The sequence below is a fragment of the Equus asinus genome, chromosome 28, assembly GCF_041296235.1.
Source record: "Equus asinus isolate D_3611 breed Donkey chromosome 28, EquAss-T2T_v2, whole genome shotgun sequence".
Lineage (NCBI taxonomy): Eukaryota > Metazoa > Chordata > Mammalia > Perissodactyla > Equidae > Equus > Equus asinus.
The window spans coordinates 49,215,809-49,236,425 of record NC_091817.1 but is presented as its reverse complement, the minus strand read 5'-3'; the positions used below and the strand labels follow the sequence as shown (position 1 = coordinate 49,236,425).

Below are 20,617 nucleotides of genomic sequence, written 5' to 3'. Positions count from 1 at the left end.
TTGAAACAGTGAACCAGATGGTGCATCGCTGAACAAGTTCTCAGCGGAGGTATCTCTTGGTTCCTGGTCAGCCGGTGGGTTCTGTGGCTCTGGTGGGTCCAGGCACTCATGGGTGCTTCTGATGTGGCCTCTTGAGTCCTGGGCCTTCAGCAGAACCGCAGAGAGGGCAGGCCCTGAGAAGGAGACTGGACGGGGCAGACTTCCAAATGAGGTCAGGGCTTGGAGCCGCGTGTCTGTGGAGCTAGGAGGAAGTGAGCTTCTGGCGTTCCAGGGGAGGGCTTCCACTTTATCTGTGTTACCCTTTATCGTCACCTGGGCTTTTGTTTGGAGGCAGAGTTCCACTTCTTCAACAATCCATCCCAAAGCTCCAAAGCCCTGGACCAGATAGTCTAGAGATTGCCCTTAAAGTTCTCCAAATCTGTGGATTTTTTTTTTTTTTTCAAGATTGGTACCTGAGCTAACATCTCTTGCCAATCTTTTTTTTTTTTTTTTCTTTTCCTTCTTCTTCTCCCCAAAGCTCCCCAACGCATAGCTGTGTATTCTAGTTGTGGGTCCTTCTGGCTCTGCCATGTGGGACGCCGCCTCAGCATGGCTTGATGAGCAGTGCTAGGTCTGCGCCCAGGATCTGAACCTGTGACACCCTGGGCTGCCAGAACCAAGCACACAAACCCAATCACTCTGCCGCGGGGCTGGCCCCTGTGTTTCTTGTGTTTGCATTGACAGGAGTTTTCTTGTGTGAAGTAGCATTTGCTCTTATTTTGGCAGTCTGAGATACATTCCCTTACATGATGTTTTTCTTTTTCTGGAAAGTCCTTTTTAGTCACACACTTTGATTTGGCATGGCGATCCCCAGTCTAGAGTCCAGAAGATCGCCCTCACCCCGTGGTGATGGAGAACGTGCCCCGTGGTCACTGGAGGAACACCAAAATGACTTGGGCAAAGTTGTGTGTTTTCATCATTGCATTTCTGAGTGTGGGATGTTGGGTGTTCTTGCTTCGTTTTCGTTGAGTTAGTGGGTAACCTTGAGAATGTGAAGTGTGATTCTGCTCATGGGATGTGAGCCTTGGAGTTCCCGTCCTCGGTCACCTCCCCTCAGATCCGCACATTGGTTCGTGCGATGTGCCTGTGGACCGTTTGTCCTGAGTGTTTTGGTATTCTGCTAAGCCCAGTAAGACTTTGAAATGTGTCCTGTGGGTCTTGAAAGCTGGCGTTGCACGGTGCCTGGTTGGAATGGCTTATGTGCTGCTCTCTCTTCTCCTGTGCTGATGATGGCTGCTCAGGGTAGGAGAGCTTCCTGCGGCGGGTGGCCCAAGGAGCATTGTTTTCACTGCTTTCATTGTTTTTACTGTTATGCTTAAATCTTTTAAAAATAAACATTAATAACATTATGTAAGGATTCCATGTTACACGGATATTTGTTAGTGTGGTTTTAGGTGTAGAGTGCTTAATAACTAGAAGAGGGGTCAATGAGGGCAGGTAAACAGCTTTATTATGGATATTTAATAGAAAGAAAATACTCTGTCAGTTTGTGTTACAGCTACTGTGAACTTTTGACATAATTGTGTCTTTTTTGTTTAAGGTATGCTTTTTGGTGAGGAAGATTGGCCCTGAGCTAACATCTGTTGCAAATCTTCCTCTTTTCTTTTTTCTCCTCCCCCAAGCCCCAGTACATTGTTGTAAGTTGTTCTGGTTCTTCTCTGTGGGATGCTGCCACAGCGTGACTTGATGAGCAGTGTGTAGGTCTGCGCCCAGGCTCTGAACAGTTGAACCCAGGGCCACCGAAGCAGAGCACACGAACTTAACCATTCAGTCATGGGGCCGGCCCCAATTGTGTCCATTTTAATGCGATATGGGGTTGTCTAAATATGAGCGGATGTTAATTTTGCAACCTAGGAATGCATGAAAGTTTATTAGATTTTTGACTTTGGAGGATTTGCTGGATGAGGGATTTTTTGGGAAGTTCCCCCTCAAAGGCAGGAGAAGATGATGGCTGAGTGTGGGTGCTGGCTGAGACTGCCGTGTGCAGTGCTGTCCTGGACGGTGCCGATGCTGGTCTGCACTCGCGGCGCTGGCCAAGAGCTGTGTGGTGTGCTGACCTGTTGCCTCTCTCAACAGGCGGTGGTGGTGCCTCAAGGCGGCGGGCAGGTGTGGATCTTCGGAGGGGAGTTTGCTTCTCCCGACGGGGAGCAGTTCTACCACTACAAGGATCTTTGGGTCCTGCATTTGGCCACCAGGACCTGGGAGCAAGTCAGGTAAGGCCTGGGTGACGGGACCGGTCTCTGGGCCAGCTCCTGTCCCGTGCCAGCCTTCTGAGTCCACAGAGACGCGAGCGGATCTCGTAAAACCTGGGGCTGCGCCGAGCATGGGCCGCAGAGCCGCACGAGGCCAGGCCTGCTGGTCTGCGGGGGAGAGCTCGCGTTTGCCCTGCACCTTTGCAGAGAAGCCGGGCCTGGTGACGGCTGCTTTCCGCCTGGCTGGTTGAAGGTGTTGCCGGGATCGAGGGAGCAGGGCCGCCCCCGGGCTTGTTTTCTCGTTCGTCCCCTCGTCAGCGTCTCCGTGTATCATATTTTACTGCAGTTCTCCTCCTGGGCCATCTGTTTATCGCCTTAGAGGCAGCGCTGTGTTTCGGCTTGCTGGAGATGGAGCTGTGGTATTTACTCAAAGGGAGTGCTCTTTCTAGGTCTGGTTGACGTAAAATAGTGGAGCTGGTGAGAGGAAAGAGGGGAAAGCCTTTACAGTGCTCTGCAGCAAACTGCCATCGGCCATTGTGGGTGCTTGGCTTCTGCACCTGTCACTGGCATTGATATGTGGTTGTTGCATTTACCGCTACACATTGACCACGGGTGTCTCGGTGGCCAGAGCTGCACGCCCACCTCTCTGTGTAGAGACACAGACAGTTCATCCACGTTTAAATTATTTATGAGAAGAATCCTGGTAGAGTGACTGACTGAAAGTGGAGTTTGTGGCTTTGTTCTGGGGTAGGATGCCCGATTGCTGGGCTCCGCATGCCGTGATTGCAGGGTGCTGTCTCTCACCTGTGAGGGAACACAGCCCGCGGAGTTCCCGGCCTCAGCGGAGCCGCAGCTGGCCTGCGGAATTCAGGAGTGGTGCTAAACTATTTCCGGGTCCTAGGACTTCCACCGGGCGGGAGTGTCACGCCCCGGGGGACGTGCTCAGTTGTTTGACAAGGAACCTTTGCGGAGACCGCTGATGTGGGGCTGTTGAGGCCTGCTCTGATCTGCGTCGGGCCTTAGCGCACAGTGCCGAGAGTCTGTTGTGCAGGTGGACAGTGTCAGTAGATGCCTCCAACTCGGCTCACTGCCAGAGCAGGACTTGTTGGCAATCTCAATGCGTCAGAACTAGCAAGAGCCTTGTGTGCGCTCCCCATTCCCGACTGCGTCAGTGCACTTTGTCCTGCTTGCTTTGGCAAAGCTTCATTATCTTATAGGCACAGCAGTCAAGAAATAATTTTATTGAGATTGATTTTGTTATGTATATGTTGAAACTTAGTCATTTTCCCCTTAATTTAAAAAGTATTTATATATTTGGGCCCAGAGCATGTAACCTTTGTTGTCTTTCTTGCTGCGCTTCAGTTATTCTTTTCAAAACCCACTTGTTACTTATTTGCTTGTTTGTTCATTTTTGGCAGATTGTTGATATTTCCATAGCATTTTCTTTAGCTTTGGTAGCTTGTGTCCATAATGGATGGGCGAGGGACAATAAGGCTCTCCATGAGAGGAGGTGTCCAGTCTAAGAGGTCCTCGGCAGGGCCTGTCTTGATGATAGCATTTCTGTGGGGTGTTTCCGCAGTGGCATTCTGAGCTCTTTTGTAACATGTACATTTTCTCGTGGCCTTCAGTCTTTTCCAGTTCTGTAACTTGTCTTGTGGGTGTTTGTTCCCAGGAAGCAGGGAGGCACTATTGATGTGAGGTCACTTGGGAAGCGTCCTTTGAAGAGCCCACTTGTGGCCGCTGTCCCCCGACCAGCCAGAGATGGCCACCCTCACCTCAGTACACGACTCGAGCTGCGTCCCAGTGCCATTGGCTCCGTTAGGCTTACGTGGCATTTGAGGCATCCGTCCTACATCAGAAATTGTCTCTGAGAAACGGATCTCTCATTACTTGAATACTTCCTTATTGTCATTAAAATGTGAGAATTTTTTTAAAGGTGTATTGTGGAATGTATTAAAAACTAATATGAAACTGCGAAGATAAAATTCAGTTGCCGTCTTAATCCCTCTATTTTAGTCTAGATAGAGTTGTGGCACAGGAAAAGGATTGTGTGCTTTATTTATTTGCCTAAATCACTGTTTTTCGAGCCTTTCCTCTGGATGATGATCTCTGGTTCTTTGTGGGTGAGATGAGCAGAGAGGCCAGCAGAGCGTTGCTGAGGGGTCCCTTCAGTGGCCAGGGTTCAATGGGTGCATTTCAGCGGCACCCATGGTCCCTGAGGGCCGTGTGGGAGTGTCCCTCTGACTAGAAAGGTGTGGTCTGTTGAGTGCAGATCTGCAAGTCAGGAACTCCGGACGTTCCCGGCTCTGCCTCTTGCTTTGTGTGCCAGGAGGTTTTAAACGAGCAGCTGACTTCCTGTGTTTCTGCTGCTAGCAGTTCAGCTACTGCTGCTTCACATGTTTATGGCTGTGAGATGCCTTATGTTTGAGTCTCGCTCAGTTTTTAAGGCTCCTGGTGGGATGCAGAGAGTCATAAGTGGTGTGCATGGGATATTGTGTGATGACAGATGTCCACTTCCCTGTCCTTTTTGTCTCCCACGCTGAATCGTGGGAGGCTGGGCGCCGAGCTCTAGCCTTCCTAAAGTACTTGGTGCCTTGACCCCCACCCCGAGGCCGTGGCCCTTCCTCCCCCTCCCCCATCCACCGACCTCCTCTAGATGTTGTCTTTGATACCGTCAAGGAACGTGTACTTCTGGTGTAGCCCCTTCTCTTGCCATGACAGCTGTCTTCAACCCATTGTGTACAGGAAACAAGCTTATGTCGGGGGAGGTTTCCTAAGCAAGTCACTGCAGCAGAAGACAAGAGACCGGCAGATCTGACCGTAGGAGATAGTAACGGTCCTGTATGGGAAGTGGCGCCCCAGGAAGGTGGAGAATAGTGACAGATGGGGAGGAGGCACTGCGCTCAAGCAGAGGCCTTCTGTAAGGCAGTGAGTAGGAAGCGGCTTGAGGAGAGCTTAACAGGGGGCGGAAGAAGGCAAGCCGCTAACGGCAGACCCTGGAAAGGGAGTGCTGTGCAGTGCTGGCGAAGAAGGCGGGGGCTCCTGTGGTCAGAATGTTGGCAGCATCCATCACTCTGTCATCATTTTAAATGCATGTACCCTTTGGCCCCAAATCCATTTTTAGGACTATACCCTAAAAAAATACTTCCTCTCATTTTGTACAAAAAAATATACAAAAAAACAAGATGCAGAAAAACATGCCTGAGAAAAAAGCTTGCGAAGTGGGCCAGAGAACCTGGTGTTTGCTCACTTGTGTGCACACATGCAAACACGGAAAGGTCTGGGTTGTTTCCAGGGTTCTTCTGACTCGATCTTTTCTTGGCACCTGTTCTAGCATCACTGCATTCTAATCACTACCACTTCCTGGTATATTTTGATAGTTCAGAGGTTTTTCTCATTTACTTAAAACACTTCTTTGTCATGCACTCGTTTTTTTCATATGAGCTTCGGAATCAGTTTTTGAAGTTCTGTTTTCAAACATTCCAGTGGGATTTTGATTGGATCACTTTCATTTACAGATTGCACTTAGAAGAACTGACATCTTTCTAATCCTCAGTCTTCCCTGTCAGGAACATTGTACTTACCTCTGTTTAGTTAGGTTTATTTTTATCCTTCAGTAGTGTTTCCAACAGCCTGGAAGTAGAATTGCAAAGTCAAAGGGCATGCATGTCCCTCAAGCCTTTCACCTCGTGTCTGACTGTTCTCCCGAGGGCGCCCCTTGGCGCTCCCACGCCTGGGGAGAGGGGCCTGTTTCCCTGCACTCTGTATTCCCAGTGCACAGTGTCCTCGTTTGAGCATTGTTCCTACTCAGCGTCCACCCTCACTCCACAGTGTAGCAGAGATAGATTGCAGGCAGCTGCCCTGTGGAGTAGCAGCTGTTCTGGCCTTAGCTGCCGTTGGAAGAGGTGCCTAAAAGAGTGGTCAATGTTTCGCAGCAAGAGGTGGTGGTGTAGTGGTTCGGAGACGTGTCGGCCTGTGGAGATGGCTTAGAGCTGAGAGAATGCCTCTGTTAGTGGTTCTCTGGCTCTCAGGCACCACGTAGCACCTGGGAGCTTTTAAAATGTGCATTCCTAGCCTCCTCACCCCAAACATCAAGTCTGATCCAGAGCAGGTTTAAAATGGGGCTCAGGAATCTGCATCTTACATTAACCCCACGACACCCCTCGGGCACCCTGACTCAGGCGGCCCTGGACTACGGCTTGAGGCCTCGGTTACTGGTGGGCCTCTTGCTTATTTTGAGCACTGTTCACTGATGTGAAAATGTCTGCTGCCCTTTAGAAGTAGGAAAGTTCACGTAAAATGCCTCGTAGATCCTTAACAATTAAAATAGTGTAGGTATTGCTTTTGTAATTTACTAATTATTGTAAAATGAAAACGTCGCCCCGACTGTTGTTCGGCAGGGCTGTGCGGGCTTGATCGGCGCGGCCAGTGTGACTGTGGGAAAGTGCAGGTGGGCTTGTTGTTGAAGGCTGTGCTGCCTCCCTGGACTGGTTGCAGCGTGTGGGGTTTTGACGTAGAGCTGCTGCTGCTCGTGATTGGACTGGGTTGTTCTTAATACACTGACGTAATGGTTGCTTTTGAAAGAGGATGACTGCTGGCAGTTTATCCTCTGATTTTTTTCTTACTGATCTAAAAGAAAAGGTGAGGAGACAGCTAGAATGCTCAGCCTGGTAGAATCCACATGATGTGGGTTCGTATTACTTGAAAAATACAGGAAGAGTTCACTATGAGCTGTGTTCATTTAGTTCCCAGGCTTTGGCCTGGCACTCTGCAGGCATTTTTTAGTAAATGCTGTTCGCTCCCGTGGGGGTAGTTTCACACTGGGAGACTGGGAGTGGGAGAGGTCACATATTGGTAAAGGCCGGCAGAGGCCAAGTTACGTTAGCATCTGGAGTATTTAGTCCCTTTCTTGGCTTTTAAACAGATTGTTCTTGTGAGAGGGCAGGATGGATTCCCTCCTGAGAGCTGGTAACTTCTGATTTACGGTCGTGCATTGCTTAACGGCAGGGATACATTCTGAGAAACGTGTCGTTGGGTGATTTCGTCATTGTGCAAACATCATAGATGTTTGTTCATCATAGATGTTCTCACACAAACCTACATGATAGAGCCTGCTACCCACCTAGGCTAATCGTACTGATCTTATGGGACCACTGTCATAAATGTGGTCTGTCGTTGACCAAAATGTTATGTGGCGCACGACTGTATATTTGTGGTTTTAATGCTGATGTTGTGACTCGGGTTAGGTTTCTGATATAGCAAGTGCATCCAGCCCATCCCTGCACGTGCGGGTCTGAAGAAACTGCCTTTTGGGGAAGCGACAATAGGAAAGGCAGGGTCTGCCCCAGAGCAGCTGGGTGAGAACGGTTCTTCCCGAGTCTGAGGATAGTGATGCAGACTCACCATCAGGCCGCGCCCGGGCGCCCTGGGCCACCAGGGCCTGCAGTTCCCGTGTGTAACGGTGGGGCTGTGCACTGGATGCTTAGTGTGGATACAAAAGCCTCATTTTACACTGGACCTGAACGACCAGCTTTTACAGATATTTTGAGATTCCTTCAGTCTCTATCTTCAGTGGGAGGTGCCTGTAAAAAAAAAAGGCCTGATTTGGAACATCTATTCTGTATATGACGGTGTTTTCATTTTTATAAAATATACAATCTTTCTCCCCTTTCCCAACCGCATGTCCTCTAGGGGGTAGGAAGGAAGGTGCGGTGTGTTTGTTGTAAATGTGTGTGCACCTGTGTGAGTGCGAGGGCAGTTAGACAGCAAAGGCAGGACTCAGCGTTTGCCTGCCTCTGTCACTTACAGTCCAGAAGCCTTTATCGTGTTTGACAGGGCAAGACGCGCAGAAGGGCTGGGAAGAGGAAAGGACTGGAAGAATCACCTTTCCCCTCCCGTTCAACGAAGAACTGGCTGACAGCTGAAGGTCTGTCTGTGATTATCAGCAAAAGCTACCTTGAAATAGCAAAACACTAGAAAGGCTAGTGCCGTGGTCAGCGCGGGCTGCTGTAACAGAATACCGTAGACCAGGGACTTAAACAACAGACAAGTATTTCTCATAGTTCTAGAGGTGGGAAGGACGAGATCCAGGTGCCAGCAGATTCGGTGTCTGGTGAGGGCTCGCTTCCTGGCTTTAGACAGACACCTCTCACTGTGTCCTCACATGGCCTTTCCTTGCTCATGGAGAGATTTCTCTCTTGCTCCTTGTATCAGGGCACTGATCCCATCATGGGGGTCCCACTCCCGTGACCACATCTAACCCTAATCTCCACCCAAAGGCCCCACCTCCAAACCCCATCACACTGGGTGTTAGGGCTTTAACATAGGAACTTGGGGGTTGGGGGGGACACAGAAACATTCGGTCCATAACAGCTAGCATCTGGGGTTTGCGAAGCTCTTTCCTTTGACAAAGATGGGCATATCAGTGAGGGTCTGATGAGGAAAGCATGACGGAGTGGTCACACCTGTGGTGAAGGCTGGGCTAGGGAGGGGGCGTTCTAGAGCTGCAGGAGATGCCAATGCTCCTGAGAAGGGCCCGAGGCAGGGGAAGGGGTCTGCCCTGGGTCCTTCCCTCTCCCCCACATCCCCGTCTCCTGCTGGTCCGTCTCGCTCTGGTGGGACTTCTCTGTGTTGGTGGCAGAGCTGGGGGGCGGTGGAACCCACGGGAGAGGAATTACCTGTGTCACAGTACGGAGTGTTTGGGCCCTTTGATCCCCTTCTTCGGTCATGGCGGGCCAGCCCTACCCTTTCAGGGTGCCTGTTTGTTAAGGTCTGGTTAGGTCAGTCCGCATCCTTAAAAGCCAGCATTTCTAAAGGTGAACCACACTTTCCTCCCCTTCCCCTGGAGGAGGTGCAGTTGGGCAAGGGGAGAAAGGTTTTGGCACCCTTCCTCCGTTTATTTCTGAAGGCCTGGCCGTCCTGGCTCGTCCTCTGTGACTCACACACTGCAGGCAGAGGTGGGCTAGGCTGCGCACAGAGACTCAGCTTTCTCCAGCTGTCGTTCACGTACCGTAGTCACCCTTTCAAAATGTATAATTCAGTGGTTTTAGCATATTCACCGAGTTGTGCAGCCATCACTGCTGTCTAAATTTAGACTGTCTCCATCACCCCAAAAAAACTCCATTCCCACTCACCCCACATTCCTCTTTCCCCCTAGTCCCTGGGAACCTCGAATCTGCTTTCTGTCCCTGGATTTGCCTATTCTAGGTATTTCACGTGAGTAGAACCCCACCATATTTGTCCTTTGGGGACGGACTTTCCCTCAGCATCATGTCTTAAGGTCCATCCATTCTGCAGCATATCAGCATTTAATTCTTTTTTTATGGCCAAATAATATTCCACTGTGTGGCCAGAGCACGTTTTGTTTATGTATCCACTGATGGACATTTGGGTGGTTTCCACTGTTCCACTCTGGTGAGTGATGCTGCCGTGAACACTTGTGTGCAACTGATACATTTTTACATGCCTTGGAGCACTTAGTAGGTGATCAGTAAAAATTGGTTGAATGGAAAAATAGACATCATTGAGTAAGTGTGTGTACTGTTTTCTCTTGATTTGAGAAAGGAACCAATATTTGGTCTTCAGCTAAACCCACTTAGCGTATATTTCTTAAAGTGTGTCTGAGAAAAGTTAACATTCTAGGAAAGAAGAATCGTTAGCAAAGTGATTCAGTTATTTTTATGATCCTGTAGCAAAGGGCAATAATGAGTTAGCTGAAATCAGACCATGCCTCATAATTAGAAAGTCTGTGAATCTTGGGGTGTGACACATGCGTCTGGAAATAGAAACACATGTGCTCTGTTACCTGGGTTCTGCAGTGAGCTGGTTGGGCTGATGGTCTGAGGGCTCAGTGCTCCCCCGTGAGGCGGGGCTTATTAACAGCACGCGGCACTGTGAGTGAAGCGGGGCACCCGCAGCAGTGGGAGCTGTGTCGGCCCTGCTCCTTCCTTACTGGCTGACGTCACTCCGGGTGAGCTTGTGCGGAAGGAGGGAGGCCGGAGGCGCAGCACACGAGTGGAGTGTGACTGATTTGGGGTGAGGCAGGAGTGTGACAGCAGAAGCTGCGTTTGGGTGAGTGGTTGGTGCAAAGTCCTTAGTGCCGACACCTCCGCCTCCATTTCCTGTAGTTTGGTGTCTTAATTGCTGGTTGAAAGTGTGAGTTCTGGGACCAGACTGCCTTGGTTTAAATTCTGGTTCTGCCGCTGACCTGCTTAGTGTGTTTCTTGACTTCTAAGTCTTGATTTTCTTATCTGTAAATGGGATTAAAGGTCATATCTGCATCATGCAGTTGTTGCGAGGAATGAATGCACATAAAAGGGCCCTGCCTAGCATAGAATAAACATTCCACAATTGGTGGTTTTATTATTAAGAGTGATAGTTAAGATAAAAATAAAACAGGGACACAGTTTGACGGGCTGCTGGGATTCTAGAGACTGAAGTTATTCCGTACAGTGTGCTTACACACCCTCTACTTACTGAGCTCACACGTGGGTGACTGATTTGGTACTTGGAGCAGTGGGGCTGAATTCCAAAGGCAAACTGTCTGAAATGCAAAGGGAGACGCTCTTGCACAGTCTTCCTGCTGCGGCCGTGCTGTGACCATTCTTGGAGGAGGGACCTTTTCTGCGTAAGGATGAGCCGCTAGACCACTAGACGAAGTTCCCTGTCCTGTCAGTCTGTGTGACCTGCAATCTCAGGGATTTGGAAAGAAGTGGTCCCTTTGCTCCGTTAAGGGTCTCGGGGCTGTCTGGCTTGGCCTGGTGCCATAGCGTATACTTTTCTAAGGTGTAGACTTGAACATAACTCAGGGAAGCATTGCATACCAAATGCTTAATGCTGTTTGTACCCTGTGCCCATGGAGCTTTTTGTTGTTTGTGCATTTTCTGTAAACGTCAGCACAGCGGCCCATTGCATGGGGCCTGGGTGACGGATGCTGAGTAGCAGCCCGCCCTGGTGGAATGCCATTCTACGCAGAACTCAGATGCACCAAAGCACTCATCCCACAACATTACACATGCATTCTTTTGCCGAATATAGGTCTGGCCAAGTAGGACATGTTAATTTTTTAAGACTCCATATTTAGGAGTGATGGCAATTGAAAAGTGCCTGTTGGAGCTTGAAATATAAACAGGCTTTTTTGGTGGCTTTATTTTTCTAAAGGGGTAAATGGAGTCTTTTTATAGAACATTTTTTCCCTTTTTGGTTACAAAACAAGTGGTACTTAGCTGCTGCCACAAAAAGTGAGTTGACAAAACACCCCTTGGATTCGTGGACAGGAAGCTGACAGGAGGCCACTAACCTGGCCCATCTTGGCTGCAGGGAGTCATTTGTAGATGACAGCTTGCTGATGCTGTGTCCGCAGGTCACGGGCCCTTAGATTCATGGTTACTGGACTAACATTGGTAGCATTCAAGCTCTCCTGTGTGTAGCTTGTTTTGAAGTAGAATTGGAAGCAACCAGACAAGTTTAGTTGTTGAATGAAAACCTAATCCTCAGATTGTACTTGTAAAGCGTTCTGTCAGAAAACTTCTCACAAGGGGGGCTTGCTTCTTGCCCAGCACACGGGGTGTTTTTCTTCTCGTTCACCTTCTCTAATGTGCGGCTGCACAATGTGGGGCCCGTCTGCTCAGCCACCCAGCACAGAGGGCATGGAGATGTCATGCCGTCCACTTCAACCTGTGGATCGGGGCCAGCCCTAAGGACAGTGTGCTACCCCCACCCCCCATGCAGAGTGTGCAGTCAGGGTCAGCACCCAGCAACCCAGCGATGTTGTGGACCTGCGGGTGGTGGTGTCATGGCGTGCCCAGACCCTTCTTCTGAGCCTTGCCCATTTGTTTTTTTGGTCATGAATTTGTATAAGAAAACATGCTTACTAAATTTGTGGGTGATACAAAGCTAGGAGGGCAGATAAATTGGTTGACAAATTCAGCATCCAAAATTATCTTCCTGGACCAAATCTAGCAAGATGAAATCGAAGTGGGACAAGTTTCCCTTGTAGGTTGCCTATAAATAGAGGATTAAGAGATATGACTTTAAAAAATGCCCTTGCTAGTAGAAGAGAGGGGTTTTGTACCTTGCAATCCTGGTAGGTGTCAACCTATGAGGAGGCTCCCCAAAGGCTAGTGCTTAAAGGTTGGATGGAGGTGCTGATTGTTTCCTTGCCTTTCCATGGACAAGTATGGTGGTCATTTTGAGTGACACATTAAAAGAGACATTAATGAACTGAGAGAGCCCAGTATGCTCAAGCGTTTGAAGAAAGGTGAGAACAGAATTCATTCTGGATTGGGATGAGGGAAGATCCTGTGGTCCTCACAGCAACGTGTGATGAGCTGTTCATCTGAAATTTGCTGAAGGGTTAGGCCTTTGGATTGGGCAGCTTGAGCTTCCCTTTCATTTCGAGATTCTGTGTTTTGATGTATTTTTTAGGGCACCTGGTTTTGGGGGAAGCTATATAGAATACACAAAAATAAGTGGAGAATGCATTCTGTAAATAAGTGCTGAACTGTGCTTCAGGCTGTAACCATCCTTTGCAGCCTGGAGTTGTTGAGGTCTTGGTGGGGGAGCTGGACTTGACAGCTGTAGGTGGGAGAGCCAGGCCTAGAGAGCAACCAGCGCAAAACACCGTAAGCAGAGGAGCCTGGGGAGAGCCCACATAGGACTTGAGGCTTGTAATCTGGAAGAATCTAGGGAGTGTGCCTGGATGACCACATCGGCTTTTTTAATCAGTTTGTTTGTTTTCTTATTGTTGAGTTTTAAGAGTTGTTTGTATATTTTGGATAACAGTTCTTTATCAGATGTATCTTCTGCAAGTATTTTCTCCCAGGTTGTGGCTTATTTTGTAATTCTCTTGATATTGTCTTTTTGCAGAGCAGAAGTTTTAAATTTTTATAAAGTCTTGCTTATCGATTATTTGACATTTAGGTCGATGGTCCATTTGGAGTTAATTTTAGGGAAGGGTGTGCAGTCTGTGTCTACGTTCGCTATTTTCCATGTGGATGTCCAGTCGCTCCAGCACCGTTTGTTGAGGAGACTGTCTGTGCTCCATTGTGTCGCCTTTGCTCCTCTGTCGAAGATCAGTTGACTGTGTTTATGGGATCTGCTTCTGGGCTCTCTGTTCTGTTCCGTTATCTATTTGTTTATTCTCTTGCCAGCACCACACTGTCTTGAACTTTGTTCTTCTTAATATTGTGTTGGCCATTCTGGATCTCTTGCCTCTCCATATAAACTTTAGAATCATCATGTTGAAATCCATAAAATAAGTTGCTGGGATTTTGATTGGGATTGCATTGAATCTGTGGATCAAGTTGGGCAGAACTGACCTCTTGACAGTACTGAGTCTTCAAAGACAAAGAACAAAGACAGTTTTACGTCTTGCTTCCTGGCATGTATACTTTTTATTTCCTCTTCTTGCCTTATTATATTAGCAAGGACTTCTGGTATGATGTTGAAAAGGAATGTTAAGATCAGACATCCTTGCCATCTACTTGATCTTAATGGGAAAGATTTGAGTTTCTCATCAAGTAGGACGTTAGCTGTAGGTTTTTATAGATCTTTATCAAGTTCAGAAAGTTCCCCTCTATTCCTAGCTTACTGAGAGGTTTTTTTTTATTATGAATTGGGTGTTAGATTTTGTCAAATGCTTTTTCTGCATCTATTAATATGATCACGACTTGTCTTTTTTAGTCTTTTGATGTGATGTATTATATTAATCAATTTTCAAATGTTGAACCAGCCTTGCAAACCCAGGATAAATCCCACTTGTCATAGTGTATAATTCTTTTTTGGATTTGATCTGTTAATATTTTGTTGAGGATTTTTGCATCTCTGTTCATGAGAGAGATTAGTCTGTAGTCTTCTTTTCTTGTAATGTCTTTGTCTGGTTTTGGTATTAGGGTAATGATGGATAGAGGATAGAAGCTATGTCCTGAAAGAGATTGTAGAGGATTGGTATAATTTCTTCCTTAAGTGTTTGGTGGAATTCACCAGTGAACCCATCTGGGTCTGGTGCTTTACCTTTCAGAAGGTTGTTAATTATTGATTCAATGTCTTTAATAGATAAAGACCTATTCAGATTGTCTCTTCTTGTGTAGGTTTTTGCAAACTATTTCTTTTAGGGAATGGTCCCTTTTATCTAGTTATCAAATGTGTGGGCAGAGAGTTGTTCATAGTATTCCTTTGTTATCCTTTTAATTTCCATGGGCTCTATAGTGTGAGGTCCTCTCTTTCATTTCTGATGTTAGTAATTTGTGTCCTCTCTCTTTTTTCCTTAGTTAGCTTGGCTAGAAGCTTATCAATTTTCTTGATCGTGTCAAAGAACCAGCTTTTGGTTTTGTTGATTTCCTCTATTTCCTGTTTTCAATTTCAGTAATTTCTGCTGTAATTCTTATTATTCCTTTTCTTCTGCTTACTTTGAGTTGAATTTCCCCTTCTTTTTCCAGTTTTCTAAGGTGGAATCTTAGATTATAGATTTTAGATCTTTCTTCTTTTCTAATACATGTGTTCGCTTCTGTAAATTTCCTTCTAAGCATTGCTTTTGCTGCATCCCACAAATTTTGATAATTGTGTTTTCATTTTCATTTAGTTCAAAATATTTTTAAATTTCTCTTGATATTTTTTCTTTGACCAATGTGTTGTTTAGAGGTGTGTTAATTTCTGTAATCTTGGGATTATCTGGTTATCTTTCTGTTATTGATTTCTAGTTTAATTCCATTGTGGTCTGAGAGCAGACATTGTATGGTTTCTATCCTTTTAAATTTGTTACGGTGTGTTTTATGGCCCAGAATATGGTCTATCTTGGTGAATGTTCTACATGCGCTTGAGAAAAATGTGTATTCTATTGTTGGATAAAGTAGTCTGTAGATCTCAGTTATAGTCAGGTGCTGCATAATGGTGTTTTGGTCAACGACAGACTGCATATACGATGGTGTCCCGTAAGATTGGTATATAGCCTGGGCGTTTAGTAGGCTGTCACATATAAGTTTGTGTAAGTACACCCTATGATCTTTGCACAATGACAGACTGGCCTAACAAGGCATTTCTCAGAATGTAACCCCATGGTTAAGTGGCGCATGACTGTGTGTCCAGTTGATTGATGCTGTTGTTGAGTTCACCTGTGTCCTTACTGATTCCTGCATGCGGCATTTGTCCATTTTTGAGAGGAGGAGCATCGAATTCTCTAACTATGATAGTGGATTCATATTTCTCCTTGCACTTTTCTTAGTTTTTGTCTCACATAGTTTGATGCTCTGTTGTTCAGTGCATACATGTTAAAAATTATATCTTTTTTAAAAGTTGACCCCTTTATAATTATATAATGCCCTTTTAAATCCCTGATGACTTTTCTTGCTTTGAAGTCCACTGTGTCTGAAATTAATTTAGTTACTCTTACTTTCCTTTGATTAATATAAACATGGTATGTCTGTCGTCCATCTGTTTACTTTTCATTTATACGTTTCTTTATATTTAAAGTGGGTTTCTTGTAGTCTTCATATAGCTAGGTCTTTTTTTTGATCCACCCTGACAATCTCTGTCTTTAATTGGTGCATTTAGGCCATCGTCATTCAAAGAGATTATTGATATAGTTGGATTAATATCTGCCATGTGTGTTACTGTTTTCTATTTGTTGTCCTTGTTGTTTGTTCCTTTGTTTGGATTTCACTGTTTTTCTGCCTTTTGTAATTTTAATTGAGCATTTTTTATATTTCCATTTTCTCCCCTTTCTTGGCATATCAGTTGTACTTCTTTTTTTACCTTTTATGGTGGTTGCCCTACAGTTTGCAATAGACATTTACAACTAATCCAGGTGTACTTTCAAATAACACTGTAACACTTCATGAGTAGTGTGAGTGCCTTAGAATTATAAAATAATCCTGATTCCTTCTCCCTGTTGCTTTTATCATTGCTGTCACTCCTTTCACTTATACATAAACATACGTAAGTGTGTGTGTGTATAAAAGCATACATAATTGAAGACATTGTTGCTATTATTATTTTGAACAAAATGTTATCTGTTAAATCAGTTAAAAATGAGAAAAATAAGAGTTATTTTACTTTCACCTATTCCTTCTTCATTGCTGTTCCTTTCTGTAAGTACAGAGGAGTTTCTGACCTCTGTTATTTTCCTTTTCTCTAAAGAACTTTTAACATTTCTTGCAAGGCGGTTCTACTGGCAACAAATTCCTTTAATTTTTGTTTGAGGCAGTCTTTCTTTTTCACTTTTGAAGGATATTTTGCAGGGTATAGAATTACAGGTTGGTGGGGTTTTTTTCTCACTCTTTAAATATTTTCCTCCAATCTCATCTCGCTTCCGTGGTTTCTGAGAAGAAGTTGGATGTAATTCTTATCTGCGTTGTTCCATAGGTAGGTGTTCTTTTCCATTGGCTTCTTTCGGGATTTTTTCTTTATCTTTGATTTTCTGTAATTTGAAAGTGATATGCTAGGTGTAGTTTTTTGGCATTTATCCTACTTGGTTTTCTCTGAGCTTCCTAGATCTGTGGTTTGGTGTCTGAGTTTAATTTGAGGCAGTTCTCAGTCATTATTGTTTCAAATATTTTTTTCTGTTCCTTTCTCTCTTTCTTCTCCTGGCATTCCCCTTATGTGTGTGTTACACCTTTTGTAATCGTCCCACAGGCCTTGAATATTCTGTAGGGTTTTTCTAGTCTTTGTTCTCCTTGCTTTTGGTTTTTGAGGATTCTATTGATACGTCCTCCAGCTCAGAGATTCCCTTCTCAGCCATGTCCAGTCTACTGACAAGCCTGTCAAAGGCATTCTTCATTTCTGTTACAGTGTTTTTTTATCTCTAGTATTTCTTTTTGATTTATTCTTAGGATTTCCATTTCTCTGGTTACATTGCCCATCTGTTCTTGTATTCTATCTGATTTATCCATTAGAGCCCTTAGCATATTGATAATGGTTGTGTTGGATTTCTAGTCTGATAATTCCAGCATCCTTGCATGTTTGATTTTGATGCTGGCTCTGTCTCTTCAAATTGTGTTTTTTGCCTTTTGGTATGCCTCTTAATTTTTTCTCATTAGTGGGACATGATGTACCAGGTAAAAGGAACCGCTGTAAAGAGGTCTTCAGACGTGTGAGGGATCTGCCAATCCTCCTCTTTTTTCTGAGGAAGATTGGCCCTGAGTGCACATCTGTGCCCATCTTCCTCTACTTTATATGTGGGATTCCTCCCACAGCATGGCTTGACAAATGGTGCCATGTCTGCACCCGGGATCTGGGCTGGCCCCGAAGATTTTTATTTTGATGGAGGTCTAGTTTATTATGTTCTAAGAAATGTTTATCTACTCCGAGATCATGGACATTTCCTCATATTTTATTGTGGAAGTTTATAGTAGCTAGCTAAACTCAGGACGGTTTTAATAGATTGTCAAATTAAAGGGTACTCAGTAAGTGCTCATGAAACAGAAATTGGTCTAAAAAATGGTCTTTTCATTTTTTTTTTTCACTTTAGATCACCAGGGGGTCCTTCAGGTCGGAGTGGACATCGGATGGTAGCCTGGAAGAGACAGTTAATCCTTTTTGGTGGCTTCCATGAGAGTACAAGGTTGGTACCAATAGCAGGAAGATAGGGGTGAACTTTTTATGGAAAGAACCATTCTGACTACACCTGGATAATGCCACCCATCCCCTAAATCCAAGGCCAGCTGTGTGGGTATGCGGTTCAGGCAGCTGCACAGGGCCATAGTCAGAGGGCTCCAAGCTAGGTTTAATGCTCTCCTGTCACTGTCTTGAAATTCTTAATAGTTATTGAACAAAGGGCCCCATATTTTTATTTTGCATTAAACCCTGCAAATGTTGTGGGCAGTCATATCTAACACAGGATTCTCAAACTTTAGCTGGTTCAGAATCCCCTGGAGGGCTTGTTAAGACTCTGGCTGCTAGGCCCTAGCCCTGGGTTCCTGACTCAGTAGCCCTAGAATGCGGCCTGAGAATCAGCACTTCTGCAAGTTCCAAGGTGATGCTGATGCTGCTGGCCAGGGAGCCTCACTTTGACACCCACTGGGCTAAAATAATTTAAAAACTCCCAGTGCTGGGCACACAGCAATGGCCATGTTCTGCAGGGGAGTCTGAAGAGAGACCTCAGTTTTGCTGGGAAGCTGCAGTGGGTTCTCAGGCCAGGCTTGCAGGCTCTCTGATTATTCTAATCCTGTCATCTATACACATACCCTCTTGAATGTCCTTAATTCAGTCCAGGAAAATGAGACACATGGTGAACAGGTTAGTATTCCTGTCACCATCATAATACATAATGTTTTGGGTAAAACGTCTAGGCTGTTGTAATGGCTGGTGAGGCTGTGTTTGCAGGGCTTTTCCTCTCACCATGTGCCAAGTCAGAGAAGTGGATGCCTGTCTTTCTTGCCGTGTGCTTGTTTTATGCTCTCTTCTCTCTCTCGTAGTCCTTGAAAAAATAACATAGTGGTCAATCTATTAATTGTGGTGGCACTACTCAGACTTTTATCACATTATGGATCTATTTGCACACATTTTTTTCTGATAGTTCCTGGCTCATGAAAATAAATCCTCGCACACGTGAGGAAGAAGGCATTGGTGAGTTAGGAGGAGTGACTGGTGCCACTTTTTCACATCCCCCATCTTAGGTGGAGGGTGTGGTGTAGATTTGGCTCAATGAAAATTTCAGTTTTTCTTTACGAATAAAAAATAGTTTCATTAGTTGAGAAAAGGGGATATAAATTCTTAGATGCTTTTGGAGGAGTTTTTAAAAGTATAATTCATGTTAAACAGGGAATGGTTTTGCATCCTTAAAGGTGTAACTTGGCTGTAATAATGCTTGAATTTTATGTCTTGTCATGCAGTTTAGCAAGTGGAGTTTACGCATTCTCTTAGAGACCAAGCAGTTGGTAGGGCAGTTATTGTCTCAAACTAAAGATGAGACCAAGCTAATAAGTAGTCGAACTTGTCCTTAACAAGAGATTGCTGATTTTCAGTTGGTCCCGTGTTCCCCCCTCCTGCCCCCACCTGTTCTCTGCTGCCCTGACTGTTCTCCTTGCTGTGCAGGAGTTTGTCTGGTCATCACCATTTTGCATAGGAGAGCTGGGGCTGTTTTTAGAAATCTGTACCTTAGGATTGTCGTTTATATTTATTCTTGAAACTTAAAAAAAACAAACAATTATTTGCCACAAAACAGACATGGAGATGCATGGGTCTGTCAGTGCATTACTTTTGGCACCTACTGTGTGCAGGACAGCAAGTTAAGATCGACACAGCCTCTCCTCCCAGGAACTCAAGGGTATAAAGTGAATCAGGTTTCACAGTGGCTGTAACTTGAAACCATTTCAAAATCAACTCTTTTCAAAGCTGTTCTCATCTGTTACCTTGTTTAAAATTATTGTTTATGAAGTATTTAAAACATACAGAAAAAATGAAGATATTAGAACAAATATCTGTGTAGTCACCATACATGTTAAATTAGTTTGACTTTTAAAAACCAAATAGCAGTTGCTGTTTATCTCAATGCAGAATAGAATTTCTTTACTGAAAATCTGCAACATGGAATCTGTGAAAATGGTGGAAGATAGTGAAGTTTTTTAAAAACTACGAGCCTCCACGTTCCTTGCTTCCTGGGCTAGCTGCAGTGGCCTAGTGGTTGAATTTGGTGCACTCTGCTTCAGCAGCCCAGGTTCGTGGGTTTGGTTGCCGGGCACAGACCTATACTGCTCATCTGTTAGCAGCCATGCCCTGGTGGCAGCTCACATAAAAAGAAAAAGAAGAGTGATGTGAGCATCATGGCAGAGTCAGCTCTTCCCTTAGACTCCTCCCCTCCAAGATACAACAGAAAGGACATTCATAAACCAACAGAGCACATTCACACAACACAATAGAGGCCTGAGAGACCCACGCAGTCATATGTCTGAAGGTGGAGGTGCTGGACGCCCTGGGAGGAAGAGGAAGGACGTAAGGAGATGTCCTTTCCCTCTCCAGACCAGCACCCAGAAATCATTCCTGAAGGCACTGAGATTTACAATCTAAATGACAGAAAATTAAACACAGCTATCATAAAAAAAACTCAAGTTAAAAGAAAATTCAGAAAGACAGTTCAATGAAATCAGGAATAAAGTTAATGAACAGAGGGAATTCTTAACAAAAGAGATTTGTTTTTCTTCAGTTTCAGTCAGAAATGTCAGAGATGAAAAACACAGTGAATGAGATTAAGAAAAATCTGAAGTGCTTGAATAACAGAGCTGATATTATGGAGGACGTAATTAGCAATTTGGAGGACAGAAATATAGAAATGCTTCAGATGGAGGAGGAGAGAGAATTAAGACGAAAAAGACATGAAGAAATTCTCTGAGAAATATCCAATTCAATTAGGAAATGCAATATAAGTATCATAGATATTCCAGAGGGTGAAAGGA

The 20,617-nt window shown here is 45.1% G+C and overlaps 1 protein-coding gene across 2 annotated transcripts in view; it reads left to right on the top strand.

The window, feature by feature from the left end:
• The window catches only part of KLHDC4 (kelch domain containing 4), a 54,052-nt gene that overhangs the window by 16,208 nt on the left and 17,227 nt on the right, over positions 1-20,617 (top strand). For both annotated transcript variants that reach the window (XM_070500292.1, XM_070500293.1), the window contains 2 exons: positions 2,116-2,252; positions 17,695-17,787. In XM_070500292.1, the coding sequence (XP_070356393.1) occupies positions 2,116-2,252; positions 17,695-17,787 (230 nt within the window). The remainder of the gene's footprint in view (positions 1-2,115; positions 2,253-17,694; positions 17,788-20,617) is intronic.